Source organism: Dromaius novaehollandiae, chromosome 2, assembly GCF_036370855.1.
Source record: "Dromaius novaehollandiae isolate bDroNov1 chromosome 2, bDroNov1.hap1, whole genome shotgun sequence".
In the NCBI taxonomy this organism is placed as follows: Eukaryota; Metazoa; Chordata; class Aves; order Casuariiformes; family Dromaiidae; genus Dromaius; species Dromaius novaehollandiae.
Genome location: NC_088099.1, coordinates 167,258,819 through 167,285,490, shown reverse-complemented (window position 1 = coordinate 167,285,490; position 26,672 = coordinate 167,258,819). Strand labels below are relative to the sequence as shown.

Sequence of the window (26,672 nt, the reverse complement as noted above, 5' to 3'; positions counted from 1 at the left end):
TCTCTAGGCACTGACAATCCAGCTCTGCCACACTCCACCAGGACTGTCACATAGAGAATATTTCACACAAGGTACTGCGGCAAACTTTCTCAAGTCCTCTCTATAAGTGGTGGAGAGAGGAAAAAAGTAAAGTTCCTCTGAGGGACAACTAGGAACAACTAAACTAGGCTCCTGTCTCTCTCCAGTGGCTACAGAGGAAGCCCAGGGAGATTAAACTCAGCAGGCTAAAATTAGCCTTTGTGAATATACCCTATAGTCTCATTTTTGTTCCCTGGTTGCGCGAGCACACAAATGCTTCTGGAATAAATGCCGGCTGAATAAATTTAAAATTCATTTTAAAGGTTCCTGCGTACGACATTAAAACATTTGCTTTTAGTAGCACTCGTGTCAATAAAGCTCGAATGCTCTCTGTGCAGCTGACCGCAAAAGGAGGCAGATTAGCCGTGGGGAACTGATTAACAATTCCAAGCAAGTATCTGCTGGAAGCCAGTTGCACAATTTTCTCCCTGGCTTTAGTACACGGTTTGTTCCTGGACAGGATTCAGGGCAGTTTTGTGTGCTGATCCAGTTTTCATGATAACCATACCCATCTTTCTAAGGCCTGGCTTTGTGGTACATGTAGTCATTGCCATTAGAAAGTCAACATTTTCTGACAGATATGACACAATAATCATAGCTATTTTCTCTGTTAAATATAGGGTGAGACCTACTGTGTTTCAAGTATTATTTTGTCGTAACTGTTGGTTAACGGTGATTTGTTTGTGTCAACCGACCTACGCTGCAGTATATGTGCTGGGCTTCTCTTCGTGTTAAATAGATCTTTTCTCTTCTGTTTTTTTTTCTTTTTGCTTTTGCAACACTGAACCATACTTCTTGCCTCTGCTAAAGGAAACACAACGTTTCTTTATACCATCTCCTCAGATCCAAATATCTCCGAGGCAGTTACTCATTCCGATTATCTTCAGATCTACCCTCCAACACGGTTCCCAAGCCCAGGCCAGAAGCGGCTAGCTAAAGGGAGGGGGGTACCAGAGCTCTCAAAAGCATTTCAGCATTCTCGGTGGGTGCACTTCGAAAGGAGAACAAAATCGGCAAAATCACTTAAGCACAGAGAAGGCTTAAAAGTACTGCACACACACACACGGACACGGAAGAGGGGGGGAAAAAAGAGAAAAGAAAGAAAAAACAAAGAACATCAGAAAAAGGATCTTTTTTTTGTTTTGTAGGTTTTGCTTTCAAAGTATAGCTATGAATATGATCAATAACCAGGTGACGTGCATTAAATAAGGATATTCTGTGTGCAGTTTAGCTTAGAGAGAGAAAGGGAGAGACTGTGAGACAATAGCTCACTGCTTTGCTAATCCAATAAATGATTTATTTCAGTGTTTACTTTCAAGTATAATTATCTTGCTACTGACTCTGTCTGTGGTTAGGGTATTTTCCTGAGTTCTCTCTTTGTAAAGAAGGCATCATCCAGAATAAAGCACCCTCTCATCAGTAGTTGTGTTAAGCAGTCTGCCAAGGTCACTTCTTCATGTGCCTTTCCAACTCAGCAGCAACAGACTTCTCTGCTCATCCAAATCAGCCCAAGTCTCCTCTTATTATCACTACCACGGCACCACTCAGACTTCTGGTTTTGTCTTGGTGTAAGAGAAGGACAAACTGTGGCTGCTCTAACACCAGCTTTGCAGGGTAAAGGCACCTGAACCCGCTAGCCTTAAAGAAGGATCCTCCAGCACTTGCTGTGAGCGGCCAAGCTTCACCATTTGTGGCCAAGCAACACTTTCACTCTCAGCAAAAACAAGAAATGAAAAAGTGTCTTGTGAAAATGTGTGGCTGTAGGCTGTGGAGTTGGGAAGACTATTCCTACTGAGATTCCTCACATTGTTGCCCTGAGGCACTATGCCACGTGGACACCTCAACACTGCTGCTCAAAGCATGAACCTCCTCAGGTTCCTCCCTTTCGTCCCTTGCTAGGTAAGAGCTAGCTTCTGCCCTCAGTTATGCTGCCGTCACTCTGTGAAGAATTACTTTCACTACAACTACTCAACAGTGAGACGAAAGGAACATTTAACCTTGACTGCATTTTTACTGCAACCCTCTGAGACATCTTAGGGCCAAAGACTCCTGTAGGACCACAGTGGATTAAGTCACTTGTCCTCTCTATAAAGCCCTGGAGTGCAGTACACAACACAGCAGGTATCTATGCTTCCTCCACTTACATAGATGTACCTTCTTCAAAAACAGGCTGCTTTTCCTCCTAAGGTTTTAGGCTGCACTTGGAGCCATACGTGGAGGCACCAGAATACTTCTTGCTCTCTCTTTGCAAGCAATATTTTCCTTCAAAAGTACGATCATTATCTGTAGTGATAAATCAAACACCATCAATGACAAGCAACCCAAGCAAGGCAAGTGCCATCAACTAACCATGCAGTCTTTCTTAACAGCAGGTAAGGAGTTAGCTTCTCTGACTGCAACAGCAACCCAGGTAAGACAGTGGAATGTAATGCATTAGCATCAGCAGCCGGGCTGATCTGTACATTTTCCATGCTTTGATTTGACTTAAAGTGTCAGCGTGCCATTTCTGTCTTTGCTTGAAGCATGGCATAGCCCAGGGATAAAGCCTGAGCAGGCTGCAGCCTCGTTTATAGAAACAAAGATGAAGGGAATTCTCATCCTGCTGGAGCTAGCAACAAAATAGCCCTTGTCAGCAGTTTGGTGCTAAGCCAACAGATAGCTCTGTGCGGTAGTTGAGGCCCTGCCTGCCTGCTCCCCCAGTGAAATCACACTTATAAGGGCTGTGGAACATTTTCTTCAGTTTATACTACAAAGAAAAACAGTTCACACACACCCAGGGCTTTGGGGGTGGTGGCTGCGGTGGTGGTTGCGGAAAAGATAAAGAACATGAGAAATTTTTCTAGCAGAAGAGATATCTTTCTCTGCCTACCAGTCTTTCTTTTTACTCATCCATCCATCTACTAATCTGTTCACTCCCAGACCTTCAAACACCTTTTTCTGCAAGGCATTTCATACCTTTGTTGTCCCTCTCAACAACCTGCCAGCCTTTAAACGTGACTTCCCTGTCACATAGCCCATGCCACGTGCCAAACTCTGCAATGGCACGTTCCTCTCCGATCCAGATGTTGTCTCTAGGAGTTGGTACGAAGAGTCACTTTGTTCCCCCTAATCTTTATGAGGATGTATCAGCCTGGGCTGATGACATTTTAACAAAGAGCTGAACTTCTAACCCTCCTTCATAATAATACAGTTATGCTGCTTCTTGGGGCTTTTGTCTCCACTGTACTGGATGACAGAACGCAGAGATTACACCAAGTGTTTTTTTTCTTTTGTTTTGCTTTGTTTAGTTTAAATCTGCTTTTTTTGTTTGTGTGTCTCCAATCCTTCTTTGCATTCTTTGCCTGGTTATTGATCACAACCTTTTTTGTTTGTTTGTTTTCATTCTTTACTTAGATGTATTGATAAGGCATACCCTGCCCGTTCCTTCAGTTTCTTATCTGTTATTCCATCTTTGGATACAAGTTTGTTAAAAACCAGAATGCCAATAACCATGTTCACCTGTTGAAAGAGAAACAACACAGTTTTGTTCTCAAGTGGTTCAGGTCAAACTCAGTAGCACAGAAGAAAAAAAAAAAAACATTTTGGCAAGTTGCACCCTTTGGTTTCTCCAGAAGCAAGGCCACATCTCGGCAGGCCACCACCCTTCTATCCCCCCTCCACCCTGTCCCACCTCCTCTGACCAGATGTGAGTTTAGGAAAACAGAATACAGCTGACAGCAGATTGGAGAGGTCTCTCTGAGCCAGGATGAGCCTGCAAACTGCCCAGATTGTCACAGGACTTCTTGAGGCCTGATTTTTTTTGCCCAAGGCATGCTTGAGTTCTTGCAAGGCAAACTCCAGGCAGTTCAGGATGATCTTCAGGAATACAAATAGAAGGTGGCCAATATGGGGGGGGGGGGGGGGGAGAAGTGGGGTGACAAGGGCTAGTTTTAGAAGTGCCTCTTGAAATCTCCAGTGATGAAGCAGCAGCAGTAACAGGATGGGGCCGTGCAGTACTGCCTGCTTCCTATCTTTCCTGGCCAGTGAACAACCACCACTGCTCACAAACCCAGAGGCAGAGGGGTGTTAGAGCATCAACTGCTCTGCTGTGACGTCTTGAGAGATATCACAGATGGCACAGGACAGGGACCAGCCATCTAGCCACTTTCAAGAAATTAGTGGACAGGGCAACCGCATACAATCCTTTGGCCTGATTTGTTATGGTGAGAGCACGGATATGTGTGTCGATAAGGTGCAAATATCCACAGGAAAATGCAGGCTGTGCAGAGCTGAGGTCTCACAAAGAGAAGCTAAGCTCTTCACTGTTTCTTCTTGAATGCATCCTTTGGGTCACTGTTGCCAGCTGCATCTGTTTTACAAACCCCATACAAGCCTCAGCAAGCTCTAAACATAAATGCACTTGTGATACAAGAGCATCACTCCATTCATAGGGGCACAGCACTGATGGTGGAAAAAAGTGACACTCTCCTCGTTTTGTTGTGAATTAAACATCTGATGTTGGTAGAATGAGGTACTAGATGTTGTTCTGCATGTGGGGCTTGCAAGGAAATGCGTATGGCCAAATTCAGAGATGCACAACATTACACATTGGCTGACAGCCTTAGTGAGTTTAATAGACCCCTAAAGGTGTTCCTAAGAGAGAACTAGCACAACACACACTTCCACGGCAGGGAGATATCTCCTCACACTAAGCCTCCATCTAACTACCTATAACATCTGCAAGACTGAGAAGCCTTTCTCAGTTTGCACTGCTGGTTTCGGCAGGACATGACCTAGCTCACTGATGGAGAGTCCACAGCTGGGAATAAATGGAAGAGCTCCCAAATAGCAGTTATTTTCTTCTGCATCAGCTGCTGGGTCACTGGACTACTTTCCACAGCTGCAAATCCAATTCTAGAGCATACCATGTTATTGTTTTATAGAAACAACGCTGGCAAGACAGACACAGTAATACAGCCAAGGATCAGCAGGAAATCAACACTGGCTGTGTGCTTGGAGAGAGTGTGCTTGAATTCATTGACTCTTCTTCATCATGCTGGGAGGCTGGTGAATGCAAGGGTTACCTTTCTTCAAGGTGCAGCAAGACAGCAGCAAAGATGGGGCTGAAGTGTGGTAGGTTGGATCACTCCCAAGGCTTGGCACAACCGGCTGTATCCTTGTTCGTTTATAGAAGGGGAGATGATGAATGGTGAGGGCCTCCAAGTCACTTCTAAGACGAAGTGTAAGGAGGACAGAGGGGCTTGAGGAAGGGCTTGTTGCAATTGCTCCTAGCTAGCAATTACAAACACGCACATCAGTTTGGCACAAATACAACTTGGCCTCTGCTGTCATGGCAATGAGCAGCAAGAAGCTGTGCTAGGTTGTTTTGAATCTTTCTTATTTTTCACCCCAAGAGAGCAAGAAACTTCCCATCCCCAAGCTTCTTTCTCTTGCTACTTTACTGTCTCAGGGCTGTTTATCACTTAAGTTCTCCTTGAGTATATTGAATATCTGTGACAGAGACAGGACCAGAGGAACTCTGATTCTTTTTTGCACTTCGCCAGTCAAGGACATTTAGCAGGGACTAGAGGCTAGTGAGTTCTGGGCAATCATTTCTAATAATTCATCTTCAAAAATACCCATGCAATCAATTGCAGCTCTGCAACTGTTTCAATAAATAAAAGCTATTTTATCCAATGCATTGATCATCGTGATCAATATCCTGCTGTGATACTGGCTCTGTTTTTTTACAAATGAGGACAGGGATATAGCATGGACATGCTTCTGAACATAGCTAAACAAAGACACTTTCAATAACATGCAGCGTAGCTTCACTTCCTTATCTCTGGGATGCCATCCAGAAGCAAAGGCACAAGTCCGAGATCCAGCCCTTGAGATAACTAGTGCATTATGACTGATGACTCTGTCCTGACTTAACCATGCCCCTCCCTGCAGAAACCCATTGCCTTCAGCCTTAGCTCAAGGAGAAATCAGCAGGCTGCTTCACCAGAGTTAGGTGAGTAAAATTGCTTGCAACAACTCAGCATTGCAGTCTGGCAAGATTTTTAAGACTAAAGGTCAGATCTGTGCAGTCATTCAGTGTCACTGGAGTGAGTGCGAGCTGCACATACTGGTGGAGTTACAGGGGAACTATCTTAAGAATATCAGTTTGAGTAAAGATACTCATCAAACCAAGGACCTTTCTCCAATGCTGAGAATAATGAGGGAGGGCACTGAAGGAGAAGGTTACTCCAAGTAATGGAAAAGCATGTTCACAGGAGAACTGCAGTGCAGGAATGCTTGAATGGCTTGGGAGGAGTCAGTTCAAGCCTAGACTGCCAGGGTTAAGGCAGAGGTAGTAAGCCTGGCTGGAACCAAGCCAGCTCCATGTAAAGTCACTTGGATGTCTACATATCACACTCTTCAGAGCTAGGGTGAGAAAGAGCTTCATAGCTCACACACAGAACAAGGTCCCATTCAACTATGTGTTGTAGCCCTATGCTAAAGACCTCAACTGATACAAGCTTGCTTTATTACAGAGGAAGGACAAGGGCTAGCTTCTCTCTTTGCCATCATGATGAAACGATGGCACCAAGACAGCTTGATGTGCTGTGACTGCAGTGAGAATACAGGTAGCAAGAGCTTTAGTGTAGTTACTCTCTTCTACGTCTGCTACTGCTGCAGGGCAGCTATCCCCCAGGCACTGCATGAAACAAAAGCCTGATCTGGAAAAAAAAAATAATTCAAGTGTCAACAAATCCCTCCCTGTGAGACTCTCCAGGGCACCTGAACCTTATAGACCTTACAGGACATACAGCTCCTTTGCTGGGCAAAACATTGGGCTGGAAAGTAAGTGCAGAAAGTAACTTACGTATGGGGACTAGAACACAGCGTTAAACTTGTCTGAAATTGCTGAAGGAGGGATTTCCTAGAGGATCAGCAGCTCCCAAATTCCTTGAACCCTGTCTGACTGTCAAGATATCTCATGGTCAGTGAAGCTTCAACAGCAGGGAAGCTTTATGAAAGGTACGACATCACTTCAGAGACACCTCCAACTCAGGTCATAACAGGCAGAGACAGACTTTGGTGCTGTGTTGCAGCCAAGGGAGAGGGGACAGGAGAATGGACTCCCATCTAGCACACCCACACCATGAACCGGTGAGACAGAGTTTGGGAATGTCCTCTTTAACCATGCTGTCTCTTTGAGCCAGAAGCAAATGTGATTTGTTTGGAGCCACACAAGATCCCTTCAGCACTGATTTGAAGAGCTTCATTTCACCTGCAAAACAGAAAGCTTCTCACATGCACTTACCATCTGGGACAGACCAGGAATAAATGCTGGCTGTGGAGTTACAGCTTGGTCTGAGACAGACCAAGAACAGCAATTTTTGAAGGAGTTAATGTCAGAGTTTTCCACCATCATCATGCATTTCCATCCAGATAGGGCAAAAACAAGGTAAAGCATTAACTAGATGTCTAGGGGACTCTAGGGAGCACAGAGGCGAAAGGCTGAGAGCTGAGGCATATTATATTTCAGAATCAAACCTATCCCAAAGGAGTACCTTGCTGGCTTCTAACACTTTGCTCTTTTCTCCTGAAGGGGAAGGTTATTAAAAGAATGAGTGGAAATAGAGAGGGACATTCTTGGATTGAAAGAACGAGAGAAGTCCTATACAATAAAAAGAAAAAAATGCTTTCAACCAAGCTCAAATACCAAAACAACAGCAGCTGCAGGTCCCACGAAGGCGTAGAGAAGACCTCCCTCTAACGACAACCAGCAGCTGGAAAATGAAGAGGGAAAAGAAAGTTACCCAGTGGCTAGCATCGCTGACAAACAGGCACAAGTTTTGTTTCTTCTTTTTGTAGAGTTCATCTCTGGAGGAGATAGCCCACAGCAAAAAAGAGTCTCACACCTTACAGCAAGCAAATTTTGCTCCCTGTTCCTTCAGAAATTACACACAGACTTAGTTGCCTGGAGGTGTGTCTACAGAGCAGTGTTTGATATTTTACAGTGAAATACATGCAAAATTCATGACGATGCTCGGCTTCAGACCAGGTCCTGGAAATAGTTACATTAGTCTGAAGGCAAGATTGTGCTCTTGCCCTATTCACTCAGAGCAAAAACAGTGGAAATTCTCCCTTGCTCATTTGGTAATCAGTTAGCCTGTCTGGATCTTAGGTCCAGGACTGAAGTGTAGATTTGCTCTCTGTCTCTGGCTACTCCCTTTGGGCTTGCTGATGTGGGGAAATGCAACACTGCAGTGAAGTGGGACTTCACAGCACTCTCAAAGCGGATGTTCTTAAGGAATGAGCTGAACATGAGGTGTGTGGTATTTCCCCTGGAATCAACTTATTGCTTCTCCTTCACAACATGTAACCTGAAGAGGTCTTCTCCTTTCCCCATTAGCTGTGTGGGAAACTTTGCCTCTTAAACTCTGAAAGTCTGAATTACAGTTCAGATATGTGCCTGCACAGCCTGAGGTGGGACTCTTCTGACTAAACGCTGGTGTCTACCATGTCGGTGCCTCTCGCTGAACCTAGGTGACATTTCTAGTCAGTGGAGATCCAGTCAATGGAGTCCAGGATGAGGCATCTCCATTCAGTCAGATGAACCACACCCTGAACTCTGTTGATTGCTTTGACCAAATCTTCACTATTCAAGTAGTCTGGGCACCCAGCCCAGATGGAGACATCACAAGGGAGATGAATCCCACCTCTCATGAAACAGTATGAATATCCTCCAGGTGTCCCCATGGAGTTCCTACTGCACTGTCCATTTGCGTGCAAACTTACTGCACACTAACATCTCCATACAGACAAGCCTGGTGTAGAAAAAAAAAAAAAAAAACAAGCAGAGAAAGGTAGGGGAAATGTCACCCAGGTCCCATCCTCAGAGCTGAGTACCAAGGGGAGTCTGAATACACAGTCAACTGGGATTTTCATGTTTGACCATAAGGACAATCATGAAGAATTACAGCAGCACTAGAGTTGAAATTTCCATTTCATGGAGAATCCAGCAGCTCAGAGCATGGGCACGTAAATTAGATACTTCAGAGCAAGCGAGGATTTGAATTCACACCATGCTGGCAACTCCACAGAAAGTTCCAGTGCACATGCTTTGGCATCGCAGTACCCTGGAGAAAATGCGAGATGGAGTACTCCTGTTTCAACAGTAAACTACCATGCATTTACCACAGGATAAGAGCAGGCAACCACAGTGGAATGAGGACTTTCTCAAAGCCCTTAACCCTGCTAACCCTGCAGTAATTCATTTACGTGCCTGTACTCTCAGCAATATGTTTTCACTCTGAAACCAAGCACTGCCTTTCAGAGTCTCCCAGGAAACAAAACCTTCTTGGAAACATTTCAATTTTGTTGATCAGCCTCAAACGCTTTTTTTTTTTTTTTTGGTATCAATTCTGACTTGTAAAAAATGTTATTTTTCACCCTAAAATACAGAGCATTTGGGGCAAAAAAAAGTATCTGAAATGGAAAATTGGAAACAGGACATTCTGTTTTTCTTCACAGCCTTCATCTTGTTTATTTCTAAATTAAAGCTGTAACGTGTTAATTTAATCTGTTCTGATTTCCTTCTGATAACAAGTTGCTCCATCAGAAACTGTTTGAGCAGCTGTAATAATAAAACAAATAAGCAGTTGGGGGAGAAAGGGAATAAGAATGATGCTTTGGAGGGCTGCAATGACTGCGAGTCTCCCTGAATGCAAGGAAAGAGCAGGGGAAATAAGAGGAGTTCTCAAATTTCAGTCCTTCCCCGAACTTTTTAGTCCTGCACTCAACCCTCATTTTGAGACCAGCTTTCCCAGGGTCTCTTTCAACCACTGAGCAAAATGACAGGCTGAATTGAAGAACAACTCTGAGAGTGAGGGGAACGCAGTGATCTGTTTAACCACTCGCTGCCGCAGCACAGAAAGAGGAGTATCTCTGAACGATGGAGCTGACAGCTCTGCGTCCTGTACTCAATTAGCAAGGAGGATTCGGAATGACAAGGGCTTTTGTTCCCGTTAGATCCCCGGCAGCCCCTCTCCCCCTCGGAGTGTCAGGCTTTCTGAAGGGAAATTCACACATCACCAAGCACTGGCCTTCATCCTTTCTGACTGCCTGACCTCCCTATTACAGAGCTAAATCGAAGCATTTCCTTACAAAGCTGTCAGAGGTGGTGGCTGACAGCAGGGAAAGAGAAAGTGCAAAGTGATATCTGAGAAGGGGAACTGACAGCAAATTCCAGCAATATATTAGGATAGTGTAGATGCTTTTAGCCTCCTTCCTATGAGGCATAGAAATATTTGTATTTTACTAAGAGATTCCCCAGTACTTGCAAGGGGATCTCTTTATAGATCTCTTAAATGGAGCTACTACTGGAAGGGAAGTGAGCAGTTCTAGACTATCATCTCCAGACATCTTGACAGGAGCTCTTGCATTCAACACCACAGACCTCCTTACAATACATCCGACCCTTTTCTGTGTCTCCCATGGCCCTGATGTGAGATGGAGGCCTTTGTGTCTCGGCCTTCCAAAAACCTGACTTTCACCAAGACCTTCTTGCCTACCCCACACAATACAGCTCTGCTAGGTAGCTGGCAACAGCTCTCGCCATGGTCACGTGCAAAATTAAACACCCCCGGTGCAATAGTCAGCATATTCCTATGACAAAGTCTACAGCTGGCATTCAGGGCTGTCCCACCAGGATTAATTCGTAGATTAATGTAACAGCTCTCAGATAGCCCTAACCCCATGACATAAAGTAAGAAAATGGCCTCTGTCCCCTCTAAGCACTGAGGAACATCAGGAGGTTAAAGAGCCTGCAGGGATATCCGTAGGGAATTTGCTATGTCCTGGCATTGCTCTAAGACAACTCTTCTTACAGACTCTCTCATTGGGAAAGTTATGATTTCCCAACTACCAGTAACACAACCTCAATTGTTCACTTCAAGCTTCAGGAGGCAATTTTTCAAGCTTTAGAGGTCCAGTCCCTGGAGTACTGGCTATGACAGTCACTATTCAGGCATTCAGTCTAAAACACAGATGTGAGCAGTGGCTGGTCCTGTAGACCTTCGCTACCATTAAAGACTCTCTTCAGGACTGGAAGGACATCCTCTACCTTTCCCTAGCAGCTCTCCAAACAACTGCAAAATCTCTTTCCAAATGCTGTTCAGGTATGAAAACAGAAAAATCCCACCTGTCTTCCTCCATTCACTGTACATGGATAGTTCAAAGCACTCCAGAAGCATCCTGAGCAGTAAAGGCCTCTGCCTGAATGGCTGCTGCGGAACTGCCATTCAGAAAAAACAATGGGGACACAGTCCAAATCCTGCAGTACATATTTAATTTTTAATTTGAATCTCTTTCTCCTGCATCATCTTAGGACTTGGTAGCCCTATCCAGCTATATCTCCAGCCTTGCCATGCTTGGGGCGGTCTCTGACTCCTCTGTGTTACAGCTGGGAGACCTGGCCAACTCTTAGACTGCTTCCACATCTCGCTGGGACAGGCCTTAACGTTGCAGTTCAGCTGTGTTTCATCAATGTAGAATAGCTTTGTCCCATGAGGCTTTGTACAAACAGAAGACAAGACAAAGGTGGCCAGGAAGGCCACCTGTCAAAGCTGAAGCTGTTCCTACACTGAACTGGTTGCAACCTTCTTCCCTTACTGGAGGTCCCTCCCTTAAGCTGCTCCACTGCAGCTTGCCAGCTTGGCTTTCACTGCAGATGGACAGTTTCAGTCAATATGACACTGAGACACAGTATGAACTGCACACACTATCCCTTCCACCACGTCTGCCCTGGGAGCCTGCAGCTCCAAGAAAAGTGCAGCAGTGTCTTCAGCAGTTGTAGCCATACCCCAAACGCTCGAATGTCTATGCCCTATACATCGTTGTCATGCTTTTCATATCACTGACAGTGGGGTGAGAAAAAAGCTGATGCTGAGTGCCAGATCCCCTGCTCAGCTACGCATCAGAGCCCTGCTTTGTCCTAATGGCTGTCTCTGGGAGAAAACCAACTGGTGCTAATGCACTACCGTTAGGATCCTGAAATTACGGGGTTAGAAGAAGTTTTGAAAGACACTGTTAAGTCCCTTGTGGTTTATCATGTCAGCTCTTGTCCCCTGCTACAATTACACATTCTATCCTAACACTCTGGGGAAAAATAAAGGAGATGTACAGACAGGAGATTGCCTGGAATAAAATTAAATCCTGGAGGAGTTATCAGAAACCACATGACTCTAAGAGAAGTATACCATTTCACAGGAAGGGACGTGTTGTTGCTAATGTCTTTTCTTTCCTTTTGCAAGATGGAAACTTCATACCTTGAAAGTCTGCCAATGCCCACTGGAAATGTGCTGTGCTACACTAACCAGACACAAAGTTTAAGTGGGCTCTGGGCTCCAGCAAGCTTTGCAACAAACTCACACACTCCTTCAATGGTCAGAAATGAACACCCCGGGACAAGCTTAGACCCAGGTCTGTTTTGTGTTTATTTACTTTTAACACTAGACAGTATTAACTCTAGCCCCTGTCTAACACACTCAAATTTTGGAGTTTAGCTCCAAACTTATTCCTCTGTCACAGCTGCTGCTCTAGAGAAGAGGTAAAACCCAGGGCCTCCCCATACCTAAATTCAAGAGGGCTTCTATGAATAGGAAAGCAGGGAGGACTAAGCCTGAATGTCCTCCCTGCACTGCAGCCCGTTAGGCTATTATTCTTTGTTTCACATTTTAAAATGCAGTAATATTTAGCTCTCTGTACAGTGATGCTCAGCATCATTTCATCAAAGGACTGAAGCACAGATGGTGGCCCCTGTGGCGCCAGGACCACGGCATGTGACATGCCACACCAGCCAGTGGCCGCAGGTGTGGACATCGTTGTGAGCAGGTGGTTGAAGGGGGTGAAGATTCTGACTCCGCGGAGTGAGGCACAAGACACACTCTTGCTCCTTTTCCTCTTCTCTCTGAGCCTGACCAGATGTTCACTGGGAGCTGGCTCCTGCCAAGGTGTCTTGGCACGTTCTCCCAAGAAGCTTGCCAAAACCCGCTGGGAGTTCAGGGAGCTGCTTGGGAGAACGCAGCGATCGGCAGGTGTAGGTCTGCTCACGAGGCAGCCACACCATCAGCCTCGCAGAGCAGCGTAAGCCTGCTTTCCCCTCGCAGCATGCGGCTGGGTTAGGGACGGCTTAACAAGCGCCTGCTGGGACATCCTTGCTGCTTGGGGCAGTGCTGGGCTTAAGTCCGTGACTTTAAGTTAGCTATCTCTACACAGCTCTGCAGTGCTGGGCTGGAGTTAATTAGCTCCAGCTCTCGGTAACCCAAGCAGCAGGAATTGCGACAAGATGGCAGCGTTATGAATGTCTGTCTGGAGGCTACTTCTTGTGTGGTCAGGGCACATGCTCTGCAAACTGTGGCATTAATGACACAGCGCCTCTCAGGAAGATTTTTCCATTGGATTAAGGCTGAGAGCATGGGTGTGAATTCACTAAGTATCTCGTTCAGCTGGCAAGCACCTGCTGCAGACAAGCCTGATGAACGACGCGGGCTTGCAGGGAGAAAATGGATAGGGAAGGGGACGTGCAGCACTCAGAATGAGTGTGCCCTTGGGTGAGCATGGAAAACACCTCTGCGGATGGATTTGCACAAGGGCTGGCAGAGGGTGCACACGACGAGTGCCCAGAACGAGTGTGGGTGCACGCATGGAGAGAGCACGCGTGCGAGTGCATGTCCCTTGGCGCGCCGGCAGGAATCTGCAGGGAAAAAGTTCAGCTCTCTCCGTCCTCTGCTGCTTTTGAGTCTGACCATGCTCTTTTCAAGTCAGAAAATAACAGCAGAGTCCAGTTAACACCTTTGGCACCAAGATGGGCTCTTCACACTACAGATGAACTGTCGCTTCTCTGACGACTGAGCTGGGACTCTCCAGCTTTACCACACACAGGGCTACAGAATTAAAGTGAACCAAACAAGGACTGAACTGAAATTGCTGGGAAGGCCCCCTGCTAATTCTGTGACAAGCACCCCGACAGCAGAGGAGCCCCCGCCATCCCCGAGCAGCCAGCTCAAGCGGTGGCAGGCAGCCAGCCAGCCCGCAGGGCAGCGAGGCAGGCAGCATCCAGCCCCGGGATGCAAGGAGAAACAGAGACGAAAGGGCTGAAAGGAGTCAGAGGATTAGCAGCAAAGGGAGGAGAGCTGCTCTGGTTAAGTGGCCCCTGGGAACGATGGAAAGTCAGCGCAGCCTGTTGGCTACCTCGCCGCTGTGCCACTCTGAGAGCAAAGTGGGAGTTGGGCAGGTTTTGTTATGTGTTGACACCCTTTTTGCTGCAGTCTGGGAGGGCTTTACTCCAGGGCAGAGAGATATTGGCACAGAGCGGCCCAGGGCAGGGAGATAGAGAACGCTATTCTGCATGTTTTCCCCCTTCCCCTGAGGCTCCTTTGTGTGGTCAACACTGACCGTAAAAATCCGGTGCTTAAGCATAAAAGGGAGGGAACTACTAGGCTTTTTGCACCAATTCACACCAGTCCTAATGCCTGAGTATGAACACGAAAGGGAGTAGAAATACAGAGGGCCTCCTCCTATTCCCCCAACGCCTGCTCATTGGGAATTCCTCTGGTGGATTTGCACCGAGGAAAGCCACAAAGGTATCAGACCTGCAGAGAGGCTAAAGGGCATTTGAGATCTCACTGCAGCTTTTGAAAGCCAGGCTCTGTATCCTCTTCTCAGTCATTCAACAAGCACTGGATCCCTCTTTGCCAGGACACACTGAAGCCAACTCACCTGAGCTAAGGCAACTGAGTCAGGACAGGTACAACCAATGCATCCTGAGGCTGACACAGGCTTCAGGAATTGTATCCTGTGAATTTGTATTTAACAGGCCCAACTTTCTAATTCTTGTGTATTGTACAGTAATTTATACCTATGCAAAGCAAATGGAAAATGCTGCTGTGCTGTTTTAACACTCTGTTGCACTCAAAGTGCAAGCCGTGGACAATTTGGTGGTGGGTGTGCAGAATACAGTAGAAAAGACCAGACTTTGCCTCTCTTTGGTTATGGATTTAGAGTGAGCAGGGATTCCACATGACATTATTTCAGTGGGCCTATCTAACTGTTATCTGTTGTTGGCCAGATCTTCAGCCTTTCACTTGGAGGTTGTTCATGTGTTATACGGGTCACTAAACTAGTGAGGCTCTGGAGGAGGATGGTTTTGGGTAAGGAAGGGCCTGTTTTATTGCTACATAATGCTATCCTTTGGCTGCCACTGTGCATAAAATTGTTAATCTGTCTTTTTCACAACACACTGAATAACGCTTTCCTTTCCTTTTAAGTTGCAGTAATGCTCAGATCTGAGTGATTCCAGACTTTATTTCATGCCTTTTTTTCCTTCTCCACAGTCTTATTCTGCTTTTTCCACTCTGCCTTTCTTCCCCCATTAGATAAAAGAAGGTCTTAAAGGCAGACCCTGAGCTGCTTCCAATGTGAGATTTGGCAAACAAGCAAATTCAGACTGTTTTTAAAAACTTGGTTTGAAAAATTCATCCTCATTCTGGTGCCTAAACCTGAGCTGAGCTTTTTTGAAAACCTGGGTCCAATCAAACAGACCATTTCATAGATAAACACAAAAGATATTTTTCGTTTTTAAACATCCTAAACTTTAAATCTTCCACATTTTCCCTTGATAGAATTTCTTCAAAGTGGTTTCATACTTACAACAGTTAAATTAACCAGTCCCTTAGAAATCATCTTTAAGGGGATAAATAGAGTAGTAATCCAACTTCAGCCAGCATCTCATCCCTGCTGGTATTTCAGGAGAGGTGCTTCAGAAGCAAATACAGATAAATCCAAACCGTGCTACTGACTATTGTGCTCATATCTCCATGTGAAAATCTCCTCCTTGTTCAGCTGAACTGAGCTAACAGGGCTGCTCCCATTCCAATAACAAGCCCTGTCTCTGTGGACTCTGCTCTCCCAAAGTTTCACCCAGGCATTCAGATAAAAAGAAAGAACATGTAGAGCTTCCAGATCTGAACTGGAAGCTGATGGCTTGAGGAGGCAGGAAGGCAGGATGGCTCCTTCCCTTCCCATCCTTCTTGCCTCCCTTTATCATGGACAGCACACCGGGAACTTAGCTTCCAACATTTGTTCCTGTGAGTGGGTGAGAACGGAAGAATAAAAAAGAAGAGTCCCTTTACTCACTAGTTCACGGTGCCGTACCCCTTGGCTTTAGTAAATCCCACGGAAATGGCAACCACCAAGGCAGGGAGCCCTACGAAAACGAAACAAAAGAAAATTGGTCATTTCAGCATACGTGTAGGTCTGCTCCCACTCAGCCACTTGATATATTCCATTCCGCCCAGTGTTATTCTAGCACCATCTGTCCCAGCCTGTGTCTTTGGCAGAGATTGAATTCAGGACCTTTAGAGCCAAAAGCATGAACCCTTGTTACCTCGGCTAAAGGAGTAAATGCCATCAGCCTGCAGCTGTAATAAGCTCATATTCTGCTGTGGACTCACTAATTCTGTGGGGACTGACAGTGCATGAGGATGCATAAAATACACTCATTTTATTCTTAGGGACGCAGGCTGGTCAGGACTACCAGGGTGTCTACTGAAAGGTGGAATGTCCAGTCATGGCCCAGCCCGAAGAGCTAGGGAGCCAAAGATTACAGGCTATGTTTCTTTTTAATATAATATATGAACAACCCAGTTTCAAATGTCACCCCAAATGAGACAGAGCAGGAACTGGAATCTGAGTTTCCCTTATCCCAAACAGGTCCCCTAAGTACTTGGCCAAGATCTATAACAGAGCAGGTCCCTCTACAGCACAGTGAAAAAGAATATCAGAACAGCAGGTCTTTCTGCAAACCAGAATACTTATTTTGTTGCCAGCTGTGAAAAGAGACCTGTTCCCCTCTTGTGTCCCCCAAAGGGGAATAGAGTAAGAGAAGTCAGCAACCCTTGAGAGGACATTTCATTATGACTGTTGCAAATATTGGTCATGTTAGTCCCGTTTTAAGCTCATGGTGCACAAGGCACAGACAATTTATTTTGAGGGTGTCATGAGCTAACAATGCCAGCATGAGGTGGCATTTCGGGTGCATATGGGAGTGAAGCTGTGTCCTTGATCTTAATGCTAGAAGCTCCCATAAAAGTGAGGGAAGAGAGCAGAAGAAAATCTGCTGGCTATTGTGAAGCAGGCCTGAAACTCAGAGTAATTTCAAAAAAGGTACTGAAAAGGGTGGACCGTTAAATGCCTATGCACAGTTGGGACTAGCAGCCCAGAGGAAAAGACACTATGTCCTGCTAATAATCTTTCCATCCTTCCTATCCCTGTAATGATAAACTGCTCAAGGATCTACAAAGGAGACTGGGTGCTTTTCTGGTTCACTATCCCCATCCCTGCTCTCCCCTCTCCATAAAGAAATGCCTGAGTATCGGATAGTAACATCTGGTTCTTCAGCTACAGAGGTCTCCACGTGGCTTTTTATAGACTTCCTCCTTGTGACAGCATGAAGTAAGCCGTCTCAATGCTAAAGATGGGCAAATCCCATTAAGAATTAGCAGCATCAGTAGCCAGCTAGGATTAGCATTGCTTGACAAGACCCTAATTCTTGTGCTGCAGAGGTCATGGCAGGCGGCTGCAAAAGCATTGTAGTTTGGAGAGGAGGACAGAAAGAGCATCCAATCAATAACCCTGCTTGTAGCTAAACACAGTGGTCACTTGGCAATACAAATGGTCGTAGGATTGAACAACAGTGAGGACCAGAAGCCAGCCTGGAGGTATAGTGCCAAATTGGCTGGAATAGAAAGAGTATGAGCATTATCATAAAGGAAAATGTTTCTCCTCCCAAAGAAGATCCCCAAGCACAATTCACTTTTGATCAGCTCACAATCTGCAGGCAATGCTTTTAAAAGATGTTTCTTATGTTTTCTCTTAATCTACTATTGCCTCTCTGGCTGAGCCTCCTTCACATCCCAGCTGGATGTATTTTGGGCATCTTGGACATATTACCTGCATGGCGTTCAGTGCAATACCATCAATATGGCATCTCATTGCTGCCTCTGGCAAGCACACTGAGAAGCCATATGTGAAAGGGCTTTTTCAAGAATACAGCATGAGGCAAGAGGCCCCGTGAAAGATGGAAGTTGGGTAGGACTCTGCCAAAAATAGTAATTCGTTCTTCACAAAGTGCTTCTCTTAGATGTGATAATTATGCAGAAACACATACTCAGGCTGTGAACTTGTCAGCTTTCAGGGATTGGCTTGCACGGAGCCTGGGTAGGAGTCCCAGCTTGTACAGAAAAAGGAGCTGTACAAGCGCCATTTACCAAAGGTGCTAGCTACACCATGGCAGCTAAGCCAACGAGCACGGTAATGAGGGGTACTGTGCTAGTCTGCCTGGCAGAGAGCTGTAAACTCAGTGTCTAATCATAGCTGGATGAGTAAACTGAAAAAGTATACTGACAAGCAGATCTTTGAATTTTTATACAGGTGTTAGAGACCAATACTTCTTCAGATATGAAATTTCAATGATGATTCTTATGGGGGTTTCCTTTAATTTTCACCATCCTAACCCTCCCCTCAAAAAAATTCAAACATTTTCACAAAACTTTTAACCTATTTTTCAATTATTCGGAAAAAAGTTATTTCTAACTGATTTATTTAATATACTGTAGGTGTTTTAGACCAGCCTTCTAGCCAGTGAGTCATGCCACATAATCAGACAAAGTTTGAGGTTTTTTTGCAAAAAGTGAATTTTACATCCTCAATTCCAAATAAATGTGTTAGAAACCTGACTCTAAGAGTTTTGTTATTCCAGTCCAGCAGGAGAATCGGATCATGTGCTCATCATGTTCCATTCAAAAAGGTTACTCACCAATAATAACTACTAAGAGCCATAACTGTTACGAAAAACTGAAGACCCACTCAGAGCCTGAGCTATGGCAGCATAAAAAATCCAGTAGTGGAAACTATGACATGGTCATATAAAGAATGACAAAATGATTTCTTCTTTCCATGGACTAAATGTGACGACTGGATTGTTTCTAGGGAATAATTCATCTTTCTGTTCTAAATAATTTTAAATATTTCTAATTACTACGAACTCTACAATCCTTTTTCTGAAGAGGCAAAGCTGCACACCCAAGAGAACAGGAAAACAGGGAATAAAACTCACTGCTAATAGAAACCATTGTAGCTTCATTGAAGCTACAACTGACAGCAGCTGAGAATTTGGCAAAGAAATCTAGAACAAGGGCTTAGAGGAATGTTTAATACATAAAGGTGGAAAAGGGGAAGAATCAATCCATTACAAAGTGAATTGTGCTAATTATTTGAGATTATGCTCTCTAAAACATATTTTCTGCTTCTTTCCTCTTAGCGGGGTCATTAATTCCAGTCTACTGTTAAAGTCTAAGAGTGTGCTGCATATCTGAAATTCCCTTGCTGCCTTAATAGGCTAGAGTGTTCTTCACTTCTTGTCCTAATCTACTCTAAATTGTTATTATGCATCATTTATCAACCAGCGTATGCTAGCTCAGAGATTAGTACATTTTAGTAGCAGATGAAATTATGCTTCTACATATGTAGGTTTTTTTTTTTTTTTAAATCTCTACAGATTACAACTGTAAATGCTGTCTGTCCAAAATTCTCTTGGCTAATATGGCTATTTGTCCCAGCATTTACAAATCAGAATTAAAAAAAAACCCTTTTTTCACCTAGAAAAGCTATTAGTCTATTGTATTCCATATCCCCGAAGTTACTTAAGTAACACAGTGTTTGTGTATAAACATATGCACAAGCACACACATGCACACGCAGACCATGCCGCCTGGGCTTTGCATGTAAGTGGTTAGGTTCCTGTGCTACACACAAACATCATATTTCAATACCATGACTTATTTTGTTTTCAGTTATAAGTTAAGGAAAAAATATGAGTGAGAATTCATTCTTAAGCACAGATGCTGTGCTGTAAATCCAAAGACGATGCATTCTTTGGTTTTCCTGGAAAACAAATCCCTTTTGCCTGTGAAGTGGGGGGAACCCTTTAATTGCTCTACTGTAGCAGAATCAGCAGGGAAAGAGAGGCATATTTGCACGGCTACTTAGTGCTAAATGATATGGCTTTGATTATGTGTGTGCATTTTCCACTCCCGAACAACGGGTGTCGCAAGAATGCGTCTCACAGCAGAATCGGGCCCGAAATGGCCTATTTGTGCTGTTACTGTGCTGATGTTAGCAGGCCTATCTTACCCTCCCTTAGGCTGTGGAGAGTTTTCCAGTCACGGTGCAGTCACTAGGAAGCAATAAATCTGTTTAGCACAAAGCGCTAAGGGGTTAACCAGGCCGGGTCACTCAGGACAGGTAAGATGAAGTAGGCTGTGAAATGATCAGGAGGACAGAGAAACTGCTTTACCCTAGAGTGCAGGTGCCGGGACAAGGATGGTTCTTGATGTGTCAGAACTAATCACATCAAGGCCCTTCATAAGCATCAGAAATGTCTTGCCTGGGGTAAAATGCTTGACTTTAGTAGTAAAATGAGACACTAATACAGCTTAGAAGCACAGTGCTTTCTCTCTCTCTCTCTCTCTGTCTATTTTTTGCCTACTCGCTTATGAGCAACTTTTTGTTCAGTTGCTCTTTTCAAATTCAAGCTTGTTATTGCTTTGAAAGTCTAGGTTATGGGTTTGTATTTGTTTTCTACTACAGAATGCACCATTTAAGGCTGATAAATTAAACATACGGGTGAGGCAGAGGGAGAAAAATATAGTTACAAACATCTGCACCAGCCTAATAGTTTATTTGTCTATCAGAGCCCCTGCTGCCATGGAGACGGAATTTCAGAGCTTGCTTTGCTCCAGGTTTCACTTTGAAGGAGACACAGAGAGAGAAAAAGAGAAAGCAAGAAAGAGAGCAAAAGCAAGGAGACCCCCTAGCACACTCTCAAAGTTTTTGAAAATGCAACCCCCTTTTGCTCATCTGTTTTGTGCAACCTTTGGATGGACTGGACAGAGGTAGAACTTCTTAAGACTGGGTTTTGCTCAAGGTATTTTTAATCATTTCAGCCCTTCTTGATACCCCCAAAAGGGCTGTAACCGCCTCTTGAGATTTAGTGCTCTACAATTTCTTTCACAGCCTATCCGTCTCTCTTCTGGCACGGACTCTCCCTGCCTCCCCAGCTCTGGTAAAAGACACATTTGAGGGGGAAAGTGGTTTCCCCAGGGGGGCTAATTCCCAGACCCACGATCCTCACCCCATCCGAGACACAAGAAACGCTTGCGGATGATGCGGTTCCGTAACCTGCCCGTCACTGCCATGTAGGACTGCCAGGCCTCTGTCAGCACCCAGCAGAAAGAGGAGAGGAAGAAGAAGTGCAAGAAAGCTGCCACCAGCGTGCATATCACCTGGAGATAGGAGGAAAGGAGGACACGTGAGAAGAGCAGCAGGCGGAGAGAGCAACTCAGAGGACAGCAGCAGGCAAAGGGAGCTGCTTCCAAACCAGGTTCTGGAAGGAAAGATCACAGGAATCAGAAAATGAAAAGACATTCCAGAAGGAGACAATCTCCCCTGCAAGCTTTGACCTGGCAAAGGACTAAAGCATTTGCTTTAAATGTAAGTACTTCATGGAAATCAACTGTGTTTTACCGTAAGCTTAAAGATAAGCCCATGGTTAACAATTTTGCTGAACTGATGCTTGAACCCATGCCCTACACAAATCAAAGGTGTTGTTTTCTTGACTTCCACGAGACATACTCATTTTCCAAATGATCAAAAACATTGTCACAATCCTTTCAGAGAGAACAGATCAGTTATTAAACCTTATACTAATCTCAGCTCAAAAGGTTTGTAAGCACCGTGTTATTGGCAACAGAACTATAGAAATGAAATCAGAGGAAGGTAATTTGGACTGTGTCCCTGCCAGAAAAGGACTGTTCTTTGCAGAGCGAAAGAATTAAGCTGTGAGAGCTGGGTGAAACCATCACTGCTAGTGGCTGGTGAGGACTGTAAAAACAAAAGGGGCAGAGTGGTCCATGAGAGTGTAACTAGCAGTAAGAGGAGGGAGAAACAATGTTAGAAAATTTCATAATGGTGAGTTTGACTACTCCACTGAGCAATCTCCCAGGCGAAATGCAGGAAGCTTAAGCCATTTAAAATTAAACTGGGGAAACTACTAGCAAACGTATTATGAAGAACAATCCTGTAGTGCCAGGGAGATGGACTGGAAAGCTGACAAGCTCTTCTTTGTTTTTAACTCAGCAAGGCCAAATCTTTTGCTGGTGCAAATTGGCACTGCTCTGTTAACGCTACAAGACCTGTGCTTAATTTTCACCATCAGAGACTCTGACCCTGTGAATCAATATATTCAAGAACAAAATCATGGAAATGAATTCCAATGGCTACCACGGAGAAGTGAGAGCAAACAGATTTTACAAGTGACTCTGGATGAAAAAAATCACTTAACGTACTCAGGGCAGACGGGGGAGTTATAATACAGCATTTCTCTGCTTTGAGTTATACTAGCAAACACGGACTTTGGGTTTATGGTCAATGAACCTTCCTCTTTTTTCATCCACCAGCACCTTTTAACACAGAGCTATCATACACTTTTTATTGTGTATGTGTTTTTTTTTGCTTTCAATTCATACACTGGGAAAAACTGATGTTATCAGAGGTTGTGAATAAAAGTAGGACTGTATGATCTTTGAGGCAGGAACTACTGTTTTGTTCCATATTTGACACCAGAAACCTTGGTATTCTGCCTATAAACGGATTCTGGATGACAGTTCAGTATAAATAATACATCTCAATATGTTAATTTTCACACTTAAAAAGAATCATACAAAGGTGGTTGTTATTCATCAGCTTATAGACCTAAGTAACATAGTTACAAACACAGGATGCTTTCAGGAATATTATTCAAAAGATTTTAATTTTAGAAAATAAAATTGGCCAATATTAGAAATCATATTGATGACTTTATTTTGTTGATTAGTTCTCCACTGACAAAATTCTGCCCTCTTTACCAGCAATTTGTAAAGGGGAGAGGAAGTCTTTGCTTTCCAATTTTCCACCAGGGACATACACTACATCTTCCAGGCATTTTTACTTAATCAGATATTAATGAGGTAGTTTTGAGGGAAAGGGGAGGAGAAGAGAAAAGGAGAACACAGTAAAAAATAAGCACATCTATATTTCATGATTGTGCATGGAACTACTTTAAAATCGATTGGGAGCAAGGGCCTAATTTTATGTACAGAATCTGGACTGACAAGGGAGTCTTCTCTTGTGGTTTCCCAACCCTCTCACGGAGATACCACAGCGAAAGGTGGGAGAGTGAGAACGATTTTCCAGTCATCTCAAACATCAGCCTTTTCTCTGAGACTTCAGAGGTGACAAATACTATCAGCAGCTGCTATGTGGACAACCTTCTAGCATGACTTGGTCGATACAGTGACTTTGACCACTGTGTATTTTTCTGTCGACAGAGCTGCTTCCTACCACTGCACTGCAGGACAGGAAAAAGCAACGTACAGGTGGGAGGTGACACAAGCAATTCACTGCGCAGTGGTCCTGCACCTCCCAGAGCACAGCCTTTGGCTTTCAAGCTTCTCAAAAGCCCATTGCCTCAACTCAAACTCCTGAGATTGGGCCGTGAACTCAGCCAGCTGGTGGGCAGGCATATATTTGCTTCTGCTACCTCTACTGCAGCAAGGAAAAAAAAAAAAGTAATCTCCAGAAAGGACTGAGCAGAGGGATATGATGTCTTAAACTGCTGCAGGAAGATCTAGCAGAGCTTGTCAGCTTGTCAAGGCCATTAGCCCTTGTTTTTCTCTAAGGGGAGAAATTTGTTTCCTTCCAGCACGTAACCATGCCTTTGAGATACGGCCAGTTAATGCAGCATTCATTTCTTTTGTATCATGTTATTGCTGACTGTAATATTTAGCCTTTTCCCAGGCCTTTCATCTTCAAAAAGCTTAGCAATCCAGGCATGGAGTCTTGCCTTTGAGGTTACATGGATGAAAATGAAGGGAGAATTTGTCATTTCCAGGGAAACTAATACCGTAGAAATTCTCCCAGAGTAGCTGCAATTATAAATCAATCACCAACGTTTTAAGAAGCTCCATTATTAATAACTGAATGTGAATAAATTCCTAATTTACACTCCATGGAAGCCTTGGTCTCTTCTCTGTATACTTTTCTTTCTCTGTCCCCTGCCAGAGACTGTTTACTAGATGGCTGAGCAGAAATCCAAGAATAACCTTTCTATTTATGGTATTTCATGCATATTTATATGCAAAGAGCTAAACTGCCTCATGCGATTGCAGCCGGGAGCTTTGAATCTCCACTAACAGCTCTGATGATGAACAACCAGAGTAACGTGAGAAAAAGCACGAGGGAAAACCTAGGCACGTAACTGTGCTCTAAAGGGGGTGGGAGAAGGTGAGGACACCCTCCTCCTTTCCTGGGATGAAGAAAAAGAATCAAAAAGGAGGTTCAGCCATGGTTTGCCACGTGCAGTATCCCATCGTGTTTCTTTCTATGAAAAGTTGCTCCTAGCCCTCATGCCCTTACGTACACACACTTCTTTGGATTTCAGACAATGCACCCAGAGAAAGCAAGTGCAGAGCTCGTCTCATCTCTTCCCCCAAACAAACCATGCTGGCCATGAAAGACAGACGGCACTGCTTTGTGAAGTTAGTTTCTGAATGGCACTTGCTTAATAGGTACAAGGCTGGCTGGCTGCATCTCTCCCCACTTCTCTACACAAATATGACTCAAGCAGCTGTGAAGCTATCTCTAAAACATAATATATCCCTGACCTGAAGGGCCCTCTGTAGAAATCAAAAAATAATGAGTCTCTCTGATTCATTAAATCCTGGGGCTTCTCTGCAGAAAAGCTTCTAAAAGTGACAGCATGCTCTGGCTACCAAGGTAAGCTCAAAAGAACGGGCTAGTCACCGGTCACTATTGAAGTTCAAACTAATTTGACTTCTGATTGTGACTTCAGCACTAAGCATAGCCGAAAGTCACTTCCTGTCTCAGTTTTCCTCTTAGTAGCATTTGGATAGTTTGGGCGCTTGAGGAGACAGAAAATGTGCAACCTGAAAATCCTAATGATAATCAGTGATTTGTTACTCAAGATGCCAATAGGGAAACTGAAAGTGCTTTAGCTGGAGAAAAGTCATACAGACAGTATACTCTTCTCCATCCTGCTCTACAACGTGGAAAGGAATGTACTCTGCAATTAGTACACATGGCTTGAAAATCCAGGTTCTCTTCTTGCCTTTACCACTGGAGTCACACAGTGATCTGCAGCGAGTCCCTCATGTTCTTTGTGTCTCAGCTCTGCAATGTTTATGGTGGATCTGGTGACATTTCCTGCTCCAAAAAGGGTGGTCTTTGGAGCTATATTTATTAACAACTGACAAGTGCTTGGAGCTTGGATAATGAAAGTTGCTGTCTTTCTTTTTAAATTTTGGAAAATAAAATGGTTAAAGACTCGCAAATAATCATGTTTCTTCACTGTGCCACGTGCCAGCTAACTCTAGGCAGATATTCAAAAATATCATTGGTTTTAATCAAAGCCCTGAGGATGCTGACAAATTATCAAAGAGAGAGTGAGGGAGAAAATTGAAATCTGCCATTTACTCATGTCTTTGACATGTAGCTAATTAACAGATGGAGGAAAAAAGAGGAAGTGCTGCCTGAATAGATCATTTCAGTGCTAAATCAGGGGAAAAGCAAACAAACAAACAAAGTCCAACTAATCTCCTACCTTATTCCGGGTCTGGGTTTGTCCAATCAGAATGAGAGCGTTGGAGGAAATGATGGACAGGCAGAAGTTGATAAGAATGACAGAGCGCTCTGAGCGAATATACCTGCAAAAAGAGAAAAGGGGGAGGGAGATCCGTCCTGTCACAACTTGCATTAAGTTACTTTGAAAGGTATCAACCATATGCAGCTGCACTAGGCCAGGTCCTATGCAAGACCACTAAGAGACATCCCACTTCCTGCAGACTTTGCATGCTGAACAGAAAAGAACAGGGGGAGAAGGGAGGAGGAAAGCCTATGTGTAGTGCTCAGTCGACTGATCTCTCATTTATTCCCATTGATGTTAGAGTTATGAGCCTGAGTCAATAAAGTAGGGGACAGCCTGGTTCAGTACCTTGTCTCCACAACGGGCAGACTTGGATGCTTGAGGGCCTTCACTGTATGATACTAACCAGCTCGAGAGCAGCATCCTTCTTGACCAGCTGGTGATCATCTTGTATCCTGAAGTGCAATGACTGAGGGCCCTTGCACTTTTTAATCCCAGTCACTGCAAACACAGAGGCTATCCTGATGCATATACGTCTGAAACATTTCTAAAACATTCTGAGTGCTGTAAGTCTCCTTCAGCTCTGCTTACTTGAAAGGGGACTTGAAAAGCAGCTTAAAAGAAAACATACATGTGCATATGGAAAGATTACCAAAAAGAAGAGCCACAGGCATGCTGGCTGTGCAAGCAGATTACAAATGCATGCACCGTCACAACAAAGTGTTTGTAATTCAGCATTCCCCTTTGTTTAACCTAAAAACCTATCCTAGAAATAAGAAAGTATGTGTGGCTTGTTTTCCAA

The 26,672-nt window shown here is 44.3% G+C and overlaps 1 protein-coding gene across 4 annotated transcripts in view; it reads right to left on the bottom strand.

Moving 5' to 3' along the window:
- Positions 1-26,672, bottom strand: part of ADGRB1 (adhesion G protein-coupled receptor B1) — a 279,985-nt gene that overhangs the window by 34,404 nt on the left and 218,909 nt on the right. For all 4 annotated transcript variants that reach the window (XM_026113657.2, XM_064507937.1, XM_064507938.1 and 1 more), the window contains exons 20-24: positions 25,829-25,931; positions 21,305-21,455; positions 16,249-16,318; positions 7,772-7,838; positions 3,491-3,576 (exon numbers count right to left, since the gene is read on the bottom strand). In XM_026113657.2, coding sequence (XP_025969442.2) covers positions 3,491-3,576; positions 7,772-7,838; positions 16,249-16,318; positions 21,305-21,455; positions 25,829-25,931 — 477 coding nt within the window. The remainder of the gene's footprint in view (positions 1-3,490; positions 3,577-7,771; positions 7,839-16,248; positions 16,319-21,304; positions 21,456-25,828; positions 25,932-26,672) is intronic.